This window comes from Pholcus phalangioides, unplaced genomic scaffold (genome assembly GCF_987345545.1).
Source record: "Pholcus phalangioides strain wild (caught in Gottingen) unplaced genomic scaffold, Ppha-v1.0 ptg000002l_1, whole genome shotgun sequence".
Classification (NCBI taxonomy): domain Eukaryota; kingdom Metazoa; phylum Arthropoda; class Arachnida; order Araneae; family Pholcidae; genus Pholcus; species Pholcus phalangioides.
The window spans coordinates 14429642-14443821 of record NW_028301595.1 but is presented as its reverse complement, the minus strand read 5'-3'; the positions used below and the strand labels follow the sequence as shown (position 1 = coordinate 14443821).

At 40.1% G+C, this 14180-nt stretch overlaps 1 protein-coding gene across 1 annotated transcript in view; it reads right to left on the bottom strand.

Moving 5' to 3' along the window:
* Nucleotides 1-14180, bottom strand: part of LOC149089444 (putative peptidase C1-like protein F26E4.3) — a 51705-nt gene that overhangs the window by 6583 nt on the left and 30942 nt on the right. The window contains exons 3-6 of the mRNA XM_089238553.1: nt 10786-10890; nt 7724-7814; nt 6102-6243; nt 694-844 (exon numbers count right to left, since the gene is read on the bottom strand). Coding sequence (XP_089094679.1) covers nt 694-844; nt 6102-6243; nt 7724-7814; nt 10786-10890 — 489 coding nt within the window. The remainder of the gene's footprint in view (nt 1-693; nt 845-6101; nt 6244-7723; nt 7815-10785; nt 10891-14180) is intronic.

Below are 14180 nucleotides of genomic sequence, written 5' to 3'. Positions count from 1 at the left end.
AAAGATAAAATAAGTTATTATAAGCATTGCAATATTAGCTTTCTTCAAATCTATCAACATTTTTAAATGTAATCAACATCACAGATTGAATCCATCAAACCTAGACTGAAGTTTGAGCAAAATGCTCAATGAATTTAAGTAACTACTACTACTTAACCATGCATGCACCTCGTACACATTCCTCTACGGAATTTCTAACGAATCGGCACGTGCCAGAATGTGTGTTCTGGGTGTTTGTGTGGCCCTAACGTATTTATGTTGTTGAGTTGCACTTGTTTCGTGTTCATGGTGCCATCTGCCTTACATTTTCCATTTTCTGAAGTAAAAATGAAAAAGATGTGATGACTTTTCTTTCCGAGTTCACCTCAGCATCATATCCGGAAAATAACTGTTTCCTTGATAAAAATGGAAATGCTTGAATTTTCATGTTATGCCAGTATCGTTTTGTTGGGGGGGGGGGTGCTTACTCTCTGCAGAGAGACTTTTTCAAATGGGAAGCCAGCTTGCATTTGCAGCTCAAAGCTGGAAAAACGCAGAAAATCAACTTCAGCCGGAATTTAAGTAACTAATTGACAATTTATCATGAGCTGGGGATTATAGACAATCACAATCACTGGTAAATATGTGATCAGTGATAATGATTTACACAAATTTTGAAGCATGTAATTAATACATTTTTTTCCTGAAGCTCACCCATTTTTACGCAAATAGTACCAGGCTTTGTCGAGGTGACCACCTTGGCATCCTCGTTGTCCTCTTCTCTGACAAGAAAGAAGGTGCTGTGTGCTCAATTGAACATTATTGTTGCCCATGGATTCGATTGCCAGCCTGTCCGAGGCAATAGCTGAAATCAAAGAAGGGAATTATTTGGTGTAGTTTTGATAAATAATTTTAACAGAAAGTATAAAGGGTGGATCAAAACTCCATTCAAAAACATTTGAGACAGGTACAGAACATCGAAATAAATTATATCCATGACTGAAACATCACCTGAAAGTGGCGGCCTTAGTATCGAGAACTCTTGTGTAAGAGGTGTTCCCTGGAGCTCGTGAGCAACAACAGCTTGAAGATGTTCACACAATAGACGCACAGAAAATTATTTAAAGTTTGGCCACCAGATGGCAACATACATGTAGAGAAAGATGTCCTCTGCACTTGTTAATACAAGATATATGGAAAACTGGATGTATGTCAAGATGCTAATTGTTTTGGAAAGAACATTTACATTCTAAGGAGAAAATATTCTATCTTCTTCTATAGCCAAGGCCGTAACTAGGATTTTGTGGAGATGAGGACAAACATGATTTTTATAATGGTATTTTCGTTCCCTTCTAAAGTTTGCTGCCCCGCTCTAGTTGGGGCCCTGCTATAGCTTAGTGGTAGAGCTCTCCTCCGGCATACGAGAGAGACCAGGGTTTGAGTCCCCGTGTACGCAGAGGTGAACTTATCTTTCCAAAACATCATCATCTCTATGTACAGCCGGTTTCCCTTTATCTTGTATTAACAAGCAGAGAGGACATCTTTCTGGACGCAGAAAATTATTATTTTTGTATTTTTTATTTATTTATTTAGTATTATTTTGGGGAGCCATGACTCCATGGGCGGAGATACGGAGGGGGTGTGGGGGCAATGTCCCCCAGCGTCAAAGGTGAAGTTGACTGATCTAATGTATATATGCATATATGAATTGACATCATCATAGTGCTGTCCATAAATAATGACCGTGCCCCCCCCCCCAGACTTCCAAGTATATCTCCGCCTATGCCTGACTCAAGCCTTGTTGACCCAAATCAGATAGATTCAGGGCGATTTGTCAGCAGGATGGGGCTCTAAAACTTTGAGAGCAAAGTCATGTGGGCACGATAAATCCACATGTATTTTATGGTAAAGATGCATTATTTTTCTCCAAGGCCTCTTGGAGTGGGACGGTCATTCTCCTGACCTAAATACAAAGTACTACTTTACCGCACACCAACTCCGGTCAAAATCGCTATACGGCAAGTTACTACCGATCGAGTTGGGTGGGAATTAAAGGCGCCATCTATCGGTAGAAAAAGACATTTTCTATGTCCTATCCAGAAGGGACGAATTTCGTAAGTTCATTTGATCGTCCCGGTGGTCGTTCCTATCTCCCCTTTGTATCCGCGCCTGAACGAAGGTAGTGAATAAAGCCGGGGCATAAATCTACAGCTGAGAATAGAACGGGGTGCATAGGCGGAGATAAACTTGGAAGTCTGGGGGAGCACGATGATGACGATGTCAATTCATATATACGTATACACATTAGATCAGTCGACTCCACCTTTGAGGCTGGGGGGGGCGATACCCCCCACGGCCCCCCGTATCTCCACCCATGCTTTGATGCCCGTGGGTCAAACTCCCCTCTTGACCCTAGATCATGAAAATATTTCGTCGTCCCCTTCCAAGAAGGACTTTGATTCCGCTATTTCTCACGTATCGGACCCAGCTTCTGGTATGGGCAGCCTTGCTATAATATTAAAGCAGCAGTAGCAACAATGCCATGCAACGACTCCTTTATTTGTTGACCAAATATTCGCCAAACAGATCTCCAACAATACGCTTTGGAAGTATTGAAACACTTGTTGAAGTTCTCATTCATGGTGCAGATATCGTTCGGGTCAGACGCGTTTGCGTCTTGCCCTAAAGGAAAGGCCTCTCTTTGAGGCTTAACTCAGACTCGAGTAAGTACAACAGTTCTTAGGGTTCGGTTTTGGGCATTGACATGGTTAGGCAGCTTTGGGGGATAACCCAGTGTTTTAGTTTGATGTTTTCTTTGTTGTTTGTTGTCATCCCGGTTAGATGGGGTCTCAGCTCTGCGGATCAGCGAGGTGCCGAGTATCTTGATCTCCTGGCTGGTTGAGTCGAGAACCCTTTGTGTTCTCGAATATCTCTCGCATCATTGGAGGTCAGTTGCTCAGCCACTTACACTTTAACATCGTCGTGGCAATGGTATCACGGGCTATTATTTTTCTAGTCACTGTGCCAGTTGGTGCCGGGTTTTGAGGTGGTGGGCTTACTGACCCAGAGCTGAACCCATTATTTCAATTCGAAACTGAAAATAAAGACGCAAGCCAAGCTAAATGAGACACCAATCGGCATCGAGCGTCAGATCCACACGCAACCATGACTCGTTCTGGAGTGGGTACCTTAGGGTGTGATAATTGGCTTACTCCAGGCCAGGATTTTTTCACGGGCCCTCTCTGAAGTTGATTTATTGTATAAAAAACAGGATTCATCTCCTTGGGTCCGGGGCTAGAGTCCAGAGATAAGGGCAACCCTCAATGAGAGCATTAATTTGTCCCGGTAATGCTGTTAAGACGGCCCTGGAAGGCACTCCAGGAAAAAGTCTGATTGATCAGGGGTACATCGAAATCTATAGTAGCTACGGTTTACGAAAAGGTGGCCCTCAGCATTTCGCTCTCAGCACATTTCGCCCTCGGACGTTTCCCTTTCCCCCGATATTTCGCCCCAAATGTGTGGGCGACTGTGTAATTAAACTTATGAGTGAGTGATCATATTGTCAACCCGTTCCTCTATCGGGTGACTTTTACTTAATTAACTATGTATTTAACCAATTTCGGGCAGAGTATTTTCGATGCGCGTGCCACACTACGAATTTGAACATGCAGTTCATAGATCCTGTTTTTACGGGACACCAGCGTTCTCTCCACATTTCTGCAAAATATTGTTCAGCTCTCTTCTTATTTTCGTGAAAATGTTCAGTTTGTCTCTTTTTTGAGGTCTAAGATTGTTTTTTTTTTTTTTTTTTTGAATCATAAGTTCGATTATCGCAATGCAGATTGTGTAAGCAAGTACATCGGTAGAAGTTCGTCTCACCTACGCCATGTTGGGCATAGACACCGGAACTGAAAACTCAGCTTGAACCCCCCTCCCCCCCACCATTAAACTTTGTAAAAGGGCTTAGCTTCCCCCCCCCCCCCAAGAATTCATGGATAAACAATTTTACAGGGTGGGCAAAAAGTCCGTAGAAACTTTAAAAATTCATAAAAACCGAAAAAATAACTGAAATAAAAAACGGTTTACAGGGTTAGCATCGCAAGGTCACGATAATTTTCTTGACAGAGGGAAAATAGCCGGTGACCCGGATGAAAACGGAAAGGCCAAAAAAGTCACCAGGACCATCATCAGTATAACGGGAGTCCGAGAAATTTTTTTTTGGGAGCCCTTAACCTAACCATAAATACCTGCTCACCAGTTTGCATGCCTAATCTCAAAAGTTAAGATTTTTGATCTGGTTAAGATCAGATTTCATTATCGTTTGGGCCCGTGCGTTAAGACGGCACTGGAGACACACATATCAATAGCGCATTTACAAAATAACACAAAAGCCTAAACGAAAAAAAAGGGGGATATAAAGTAATTTATTCAGCCATAAAACGCCACTATACGTCCACGAACGCTTTTGTCACTCGTAACCCTTTCAAAATTTACGACACACCCTTGAAGTCGTCATAACTTTCATTTACAGAGGTGTCTCTGTGTCGCCAATTTCAAGTGTCCAATTGAGAATATGAGTGAATCGATTTATTATGGTTTATTATAGGCCTTGCAATTTTTTCGGGCCCAAAACCAAAAGAAAAAAATAACCGTAATGATCCATATAAATAATACAAAACGAAGCCGTTGTTAAGGTCGTTGATCTTACGTCATACACACAGGACGGATTCTTTTTTTATTACTACTATTCCTTACAAACGCCTACGCCACTGAATGCTCCCCCCCCCCCGATAAATCTTGATTAGTGCACGGTGATCGAATTTTTTCTCCTCCCTATAGGCCTTGGCCTACGTGTTTTACACATTATGTAAGGCGGGAGAAAGCGTGTCCCTTGACGCCAAGAATGGAATTCTCTCTTTACGCATATCTACAAAAACTACTACATGAGTAGGAAATTCAATGACTACGCAGTGAATGACCGGAACTGAACACTTTACAACTTGCCCCCCCCCCCCCCCCCCATCCACTTACTTCCGCTTCTTTTCCGCTCTGCATATAATACGAGCATATATTTACGGAGAGAGAGCGCGAGAGATTTGTCAACACCTCTTGCGCCAAAGCAGTGGCGTAATTAAATGTATTGTAGGGATAAAAAATTGACGGGGATTTTACTATTGGGTAATTCATATGATTGAGGGGGGCGGGTGTCTTCAACCCCTTTTTTCGAGTCAAAATCGCCGTTAATGAATGCGTTTCTCCACGTTTTCACCGTGGAAAAATCGTTGAAATGATTTCCATGGTTTGGAATCTCTTGAAACAATGTCCATGTTCGGGAAGCCCTTAAAATAATGTTCATGTTACATTTTTTAATTTTAAATGATTTCGATGTTCCAGAAGCCCCCCCCCCCCTTTTTTTTTTCAAACCGAACACAAGTCTGGTGTATCTCGCCATAGGAAATTTATTACCAAGTGCCGAAAGTACAAATGTGTACCTACAAGGCCGTCTTAAGAGTGTCATGAGCCTCCGGGCCAAGGGATTTTTCTGAGGTTTTACCTGGCAAATTTACTTACCTTACTCCGGAAAATTACAGCAAGATCTCTTCTTCGTTCCAGGCCCCCGGGTGGGCTCATGCGTTAAGACGGCACTGCGTACTTAACAGTCTCGATATGTATCTAGTACCCTGCGGGAATTTTTAGTGGTGCCATCTATTTTTCAAATTGTGAGTGAAAAAACTGATGATTGAATATTTGTACCATTGTAGGTCTGCTGCTCTCTGTGGCGAGACTTTTTAACAGGGAAATCGGCTCGCGCCTTAAGGCGCGTATTCATTAGCGCGCGGATCACGCAATGAAAGCATTCGCAATTGGTTGTCAGTAACTTGTACGGTGTTGTGAACGATTCTTGAGCTGTTTTCACACTGGACCCACCTGGAATCGGTTTTTTCAACGAACACAAAGGAAAAGAAAGGAACACAAAGGAAGTTTGTGTACCCACGAGCGGATCAGAACCACTGCAGAGGGGTCGTGCGTTGCAAGATCGGCACGCTAGTGTATACGCTCCTTTAACATCAATATTCTGGATGCGTTTGGAATAATGCCAGGAGTAAATAATTGGTTCTTACCAGTAGTAGAAAATGCCCAAGAAGAAGCACACTTGCCCTGGTCCCTGACCGGATGAATAAGGTTCGGCCAACGTGTCCTCGAATCGAATTGTTGCGGTAAAGGTCCGTTCGAAATCGGATGAATCTCGTACATTTCGACGGTCTGCAATAAATACATAATAAAAATCGATATTTATTTCTTTTAAAACTACCCGTATTTCAAGAAGAAGTCCCCTTTTATTCGTTACCTCCACTGAAAATTTCCATAATTTTATAACTAAATATGTATAAACTTGAGCGCTACTGTATTGTCTATTTGTCTAGCCCACACATAACGCCACTCATTAACCCTTCATCTTGTGCAGGTTGGAGAGCATGTCTTGGTAGAATTGGCAACAATTATAACTGTTCCTAAATCGTCACCAAAATAGTAATTATCGACATAGGCATCTTACACAAGATTTTCCCAAGGGGAGGGTTTTAAATTTTTTTTCTTCTGAAGCGGAAGTGGGGGGGGGGGGGGTCTGGTTAAGTTTTTTTCCCTGCAAAATAACTATATCTAGGCTCGGGGAAGGGGGGGGTTATGACCCCAAAACCCTTCCTTTGCGAACGCCAATAATTATCGATCATTTTGGTGACACACACACACGTCCCGTATTCCCTTTCTAATTGAATATCCTAATTTCTTGTGTATGTTTAGATCAACGTTTCTCAACCGAGGATCAGATTTGACGATTGCAGATTGATCCGCGCATAGAGTTGATAAAAAAAATTTCCCCATAATGATAAATTATTAAACTTGTCATCTGTTAAATTATCAGGGATATGCTTATGTGGGTTCAAATGAAAATTACGCGTTCATAATTGGCGTTACCCTATCTCATCGAGGGAAATTACGAGCATAATAATATAGGATATCACTGATTGTATCTAAAGAAATGAAATTTGCGACAAATTTTCGCTAATTATTGCTGAAATTACTGAAATAAAGGGCTGTGACAAATCACAAAGACTCATTCAACAGGAGGGGGGGGGGGTAAGAGAATTCGTCATGACTTGACCATATTTCATTGAATAAAATACGGGAAATATTGGTACCTCAAAAAACGGCAAAATACGGGGGCATCGTCAATTGTTATCAAAAACGTTGCTATGTGTCGATAAAATCAACAATTGTTGCTGAATTCGCTGTAAAATTACCGAGGGATAGAACACGAGCGACTACTAGAAATAACAATGAATATTTATACCTACAGCCTGATATCATGATAAATTCTAATTAAAAATTCTAAATTCAAATAAGCTTCTTTTGAAAAACGGGATAACGGTATATCCGGTCGTCGGAGCATCCGGTAATTTGACCGTTCTGTCTCGCAAAATACGGGACACTTATGCTGTAAGTTAGTTGTCCATCGAATTATCATACATTTTACTGGTCTTTGGGTTCAGAATGGTTGAGAAACGCTGGTCTAGATGAAATATGACCAACCTCACCCGCATTGCTAGTCATATCTTATGAATATCATGCATTTCCTCAAAATTTATAAATTTCACGAGATTTGGCCAGGAAAAAAAATCGTTTACAAATCAATAGAATATATCGGGATGATGATGATGAAAAAAGAAATGTCACCTATACGCACTGGCCTCGTTGGTTTGAACGTTCCTAGATAATGCTGTACAGCATCTTGCAAAGTCTCGCTCCAAAATTCGCTGTAATTCGTTGCTCTCCATCTGCAGGGGACAAAAAAAAAATCGTAACATTAACATTTATGTGGATAGTGTTAATTCAGAATATTCCATAAATTCGTAAATAGTTTAAAAATCGCATAAAAATTGAAGAAATCTGCATAACCTATTTCAATACGGTTTACAAAAAAATTCATTCTCACGTGGGGGAAAAGACTTTTTTTGGAACAGAATTTTTCAATTTTTTGTCGATAGAAGGTGCTTCTATACATTCATTCATAGACAGTAAATCACAGAATTCTAGGCCCGAAACTTTCTTCAATCTCTTCCGCGTCCGATACGGTCGTAAAGCTTCAGCCGGCGGTTCGTGGCTGAGATAAAACAACTTCACAAATATAGTGCTTTATCCACCAATGTCAACATCACAATGTAAGTTCCAGTAACAGGAAAATTCAGAAATGTGCTGTTAATCGTACACACTGCATTTTATATGACTGATTTTGCATATTTCCAGTGATTTGCTTTCATGCAGTGCTCTCTATCGATGAAAACTTGAACTCAATTTTTTTCTCTCAGGAAAACTTCCTTTCGTAAGAATAACTCACGAAAAAGGATTTTTTTTGGGGGGGGAGGGGGGGGGGAACAGAGAGAGAACGATTTTTCGCGAATCATATTCGAATAACCAATCCCTTCTATTTTCATGAATTTTCATGAATTTTCGAACACCCCCCCCCCCCCCCGTGTAAGAGCAACAACCCTATAGATAAGAGGGCTCTCCTTATTTGCTCTTATCTATAGGGGGTGTTGGTCAGAGCCACCCTCACCAGACGCGAGGCTCCCTTAGCCTCAATTTTTTTTCCCTTCTGTGAGGGTGGTGGGGGGGGGGGGAAGAGAAATAAAAAATATTTAGAAACTAAAAATCATGAAAATTCAGAATAAATGCAAAAAATAATTTCGGAATTGATGAAAATTTTCAAAATTGCAGAATTTGAAGAAAATTCAGAATTGATGAATTAATGAAAATTCAGAATTGATGAATTAATGAAAATTCAGAATTGATGAATTAATGAAAATTCAGAATTGATGAATTAATGAAAATTCAGAATTGATGAATTAATGAAAATTCAGAATTTATTTTTTTTTAAATTCTAGAAATGGTGGAAATTCAGAATTTGTGAAATAAATAAATCCAGAATTACTTCTTTCTAGATGAAAATGCAGATTTACAAAATTGATGAAAAATGTAGATTCACGGAATTGATGAAAATTCAGATTTACAGAGTCGACAAAAATGTAGATTTACAGAATTGATGAAAATGAGGAATTTATGGAAGAAATTATTTTTACCGTAAATGAGGGACCCGGTGCGACTGCACCTGTCACACACCCCTAAGGAATCCCTCTGTGTGCAATTGGTTAATCATTAGAAGAAAATTTCGGAGTCTACGTGTTTGCCATATTGAAAATAGTGACATTAATACGATAGAGGCCAATCAGGCTTCGAGTTTCGGTTGGATTTTACTTTTAATTTCAATAAACTAACTAATATTTTTAACAATATTTTTTCAACGAAGACACGTATCGAACTGAGGAATTTCTTTATTGGAGAAAAAAGAAAAAACTGCAAAAAATATTTCTGATTAATTAGAGGAACAAAAAGTGAAAACGCAGGGGGTCATTCAAGTATTACGTCAGCATTGACTGTGGGGGGGAGAGGGTTCCGATTTGCTGACTTTTGATGACAAGGGAGGGAGGTTTGGATGATGCTTACGTCATCAACCACCCTTTATGAAGATATGAAGTATTCTTAATAGCATCTTATTCGGTGCTTCAAAAACGGAGAAAAGCCTTTCGATAGTTATTGGGCACCTGAACTAACATTCTCCCTATTGATAAGTAACTTCATTACACGAACTTCCTGTGTGGAAAAACCGTTGATGTTCGCGATTGTGCGGGAATATAGCCTTTAAAATATGGAAGCCAGATGGCAACACCAGCAAGAACACGAAATAAGCACAACTCTGACAACATAAATGCGTTATGGCAGCACCGCATTCCGTCTGGTACCGACTCGTTAGAAATTCCGCAGAGGAATGAGTTTACGAGGTGCATCAACGGTTGAGTAGTAAGTGTGACGAATATAGCCAACACCAACCTAACAAAGATCATCAACCAAAATGGCCAACTTTTATATTCAGCCAAATTACAATGAGTGCAGTCGAAAAAGCATAAAAAACTGCACAAACAAGGAATTAAAATGGTGGAATAGACCCCGAAAAGGATTGTGGAACTGAAACTGAAGGTACGCCTTCATAGAGCTACTTGAAATACTAGGCTGATTCATCCGACATGTTTTAGTGAAAGTATAGTGTCAGTATTATCGCTTTAGCCAACCACTGTTCTCTTCCCTGCTTTTTTTCCCCATCGATTTCTGAGACATTAGTCGGAGCGGCAAAGCTGTTTGCTCAAAGATGGAGGACGGAGTACGCTCTCTTTAAAAGGCGCCTTAAGTCCACATATGTTTTCTCGCTCTGATCATAGGGGCAATAAATAAATAAGCCGGACTTCTCTTTATTTTTTTCACGCACAACCCGGTTGATATCGCAGTACCCGTCACCCTCCCGCCATGCTGCAATGATGGAGGTTCAACGCAAGTCCCCTTTGATGTACCGACTGTTGGCAGGTCCTTCCAAGTTAGGTATTCCTCTAGTGTGCGTTGTTAGTCTCACAATGAAATACAGTCGAATCCCGTTTTAACGAATACCGTTATAGCCAAAATCTCGTTTTAACGAACTCTTTTCTAATCCCCCAAATCAGTTAACATAGGAACAATGCTAACGAAATTTCGTTTTAACGAAGTGATTCCTCCGGTCTATTCACATTGGTTATAACGAGATTCGACTGTATTTCGTTACACACTGATGAGTAATTTCAGCAAAATCAGGCACTTGAATATCAAAGCAATCTATTGCATGTATCATATGAAAATGGTAACAAAATATTATCGTGCACTCACCCATAAGGACTGCGATTGATGGCGTCGATCATCTCTTGCCTCACAAGACAGACTTTCTGTTCGCATGAAAACTCGAACACGGTCGGCGATTTCTGGACGCAAGTACTATATTACATATATAATAAATTAATGATTTCTATATATTATTACCTGTGTTCTATTATACACATGAACTACACTATATTCACAAAAGCCTGTGTCCTTTTTCGGAGTTTGGACATTTTCTTGAATTTCCAGAAAAATGCTGGGTAAATCGTTCTGAAATTCCGGTCACGTGAACCCTATGCTTTGTAATCACAATTTCTAGTGAAAATTTAGTCACCAGTGCATTTAGGTGATCGACAAAAAAGTTAAATAAAAAAAAATATATATTTTGATCAACCCTGTATGACAAAAAAAAACAACTTAGAAATGATTTGTAACTTTCACAAAGTACAGTCAAACCTCGTTAATGAGTCACTCTTGGGAGAGCAAAAATATGACTTAGTAAGCGGAGTGACTCGTTAAACGGAGTAAGCCATAGCTGTGCCAATTCCTGCCTGAGGACAATTGGGACTTCCAAAACGTGACCCGTTAAGCGGAATGACGTGTTAACCGGGTGACGTACTAACGAGGTGTGACTGTATTGCATTATCTTTGTGCAATACTTGCATTTCCGTGAGAATAGCACGTATGATAACGAAGATATAGAAGTTTTCTATAAAAATTTCAGTTTTCTTCGCTTTTTTTTTTTTGCACACGGAAGTGTTGGGAGAGCAAAAATATGACTTAGTAAGCGGAGTGACTCGTTAAACGGAGTAAGCCATAGCTGTGCCAATTCCTGCCTGAGGACAATTGGGACTTCCAAAACGTGACCCGTTAAGCGGAATGACGAAATTCACAGAAAATCTGACTTTTCATATAAGTTGGTCGGACTGGGTTGATTTTTTCATATAAATCAGTCTTTTCCTATAAGTTGCACTATATATCTGGCAACCAAATTATGAAAAAAATGAAATAGATTTTTCCAGCGCATGCTCAATTAAAAATCATTTACTAGAAATACTCGTATCTTATCGAATTTAGAATTACATAATTCTTTATTCAATAAGATATATGAGTATTTCTAGTAAATGATTTTTAATTGCGCATGCGCTGGAAATATCTTTTATTTTTTTCATAATTTGGTTGCCAGATATATAGTGCAATTTATATGAAAATTCCAGCGAAATGTCGTGAAAATTATATACGCGATATTGTGAGCTGTAAACTAAGTTACTGGCTGATAGTACTTGGATGATAAGGGATTTTCCCCAAATTTGTATTTCGATTATTTTCTGCCATTTGATTACTTCGTTCAGTTTCTTCATTTTGACGATAATATACGTTTGTTTAAGCATTTCTCTTACATAGCATCAGACACGTCTTCTTTCATTCGCATAAAGCTGTGATCTTATTTTTGAAATAATCAAATAACATAAAATAATCAAAATACATTAAGTTGTGGGAAATCCCTTATCATCTAGGTACTCTCAGCCAGCAACATAAATTACAGCACACGATACCGCATGTATATCTTTCTAAATTTTCACCACATTCAACTGGAATTTTTATATTTCTTTTTAGAGGTGTTTTTGCCGTAAACCTCCACGCTGGCCAGTGTGGATTGAAGGAAGCCCATACGCGTCACGTGTTAAACATTGCTACTTAAGGGCTGCACCACGAGAATATGCGGATTGGACCTTAACCTTTTACTTTTAGTCGATTTCTTCAAGTCCTCATAATGAAGTAATTGAAGGGTCTTCTCCTAGTTAACAAGTAAGACTATTCAACAGCCCGGAACAGGAATTTTTATATAAGTTGCACTATATGTAGCTCCGTCAAACCAGACACGACCCGGGCTCTGTCCCTTCTGGGATGTAAGCCCTTTACCCGTGTGGGTTGGATCGTGTTGGGGAGGGCCGGGGTGCTCGCCTGTGAACCACCAGCAAGCGCCCCCTTCCCGACACCCCCGACTCCCTGTCTAAATCCTATTCTTGACCATCGGAGGTTTCCGGGAGCTTCCCGGAGTGTGGCTGCTTGGGATGGAGTGGGGTCCCGGCGGCGGCTTGCGAGTCGGGGGATTTCGCCGGGCCCGGATGCCAGGAGAGTTCTTCCAGCATGGCCTAGCCGCAAGGTAATCCGCTTATATCCCGCAAGGGACAGAGCGGGGCCATGTTTGGTGTTATGTCTAAGTTCTAGATGCAAGCGCGAAGCCTGGTCTTTTAGGTTGTAGCCCACTCAGTAGCAGCAGCTTCCCGCATCCCAAAGTCCAGGATGTGCCCACGAACCCGAACGACGGGCGAAGGGGCCCCCCCAGCCACACCCTCGCAAGCCGGTCCCAGAAGTTCCCAGGTTGTTTTATTAAACAAAAATTAAAATTTAACATGAACACTATATGTAGCTGGCAACAAAATTATACGGAATTAAAATAGACATTTCCCGCGCATGAGCAATAAAAAACTATTCACCGAAAATACTTGTAACTCATTAAATAAGGAATTGTTACATTCGAAATTCCTACACGTGGGTCTTATGTGTTGTGCCAATTTTTCTGTAAATTTCATAAAAATTGGTTGAAAACTCCGCGTGGGTATTAAGCGAAAAACATGCGATGAAAATTGGAATTTTTATAGAAAAGTTCTATATCTTCGTTAATATGCGTGCGTAATGGTCATGAAAATGCACAAACTTGGTACAATATTTTTTGAAAGTTACACATCATACAGGGTTTATCAAAAACCCTTTTCCCCATTCAATTTTCTGTCGGTCTTCTCAATGCACTCGTGACTAAATTTTCACTGGAAATTGTGAGTACTAATACAGTATAAGGTATATGTGACAAAAATTTCAGAACGATTCGCCCTGTATTTTTCTAGAAATTCGAGAAAATGTCTAAACTCCAAAAAGTATGTTACGATAAATGTGATAAAACGGTTGTTATGTATAATGACCAGAGTAGTAGCACAATTCACTACTACTGACCAGTTACTATGCATGCTTACCAATCGTCTAGGTAAGTTTGATAAATTTATCATTTTTACCGGTGAATGTGCATAATACCTGAGAGTCGTCGGTAAATTTGATACATACTTGAAATTTAGCCCTTATCCGTGAATATGCATAACATCTTAGTGCAATTGGTGAATTTTATAAATGTGAAAAAAATTCCTGACGAGTCTATTAAGTGGGATGAATATAGTCGGAACTCGATGTAATGATAACAAATTTTGTGATCGTACCCCGATATAATGATACAATACATGTATGAATGATCTTTGGTATGAATGATCCGCTTGGGTATTACTACGCCCAATCGCTGGTAAAAGTGGTAAATATAGGGAAATTCATCAAACTAACCGAAACGCTTGGCCATT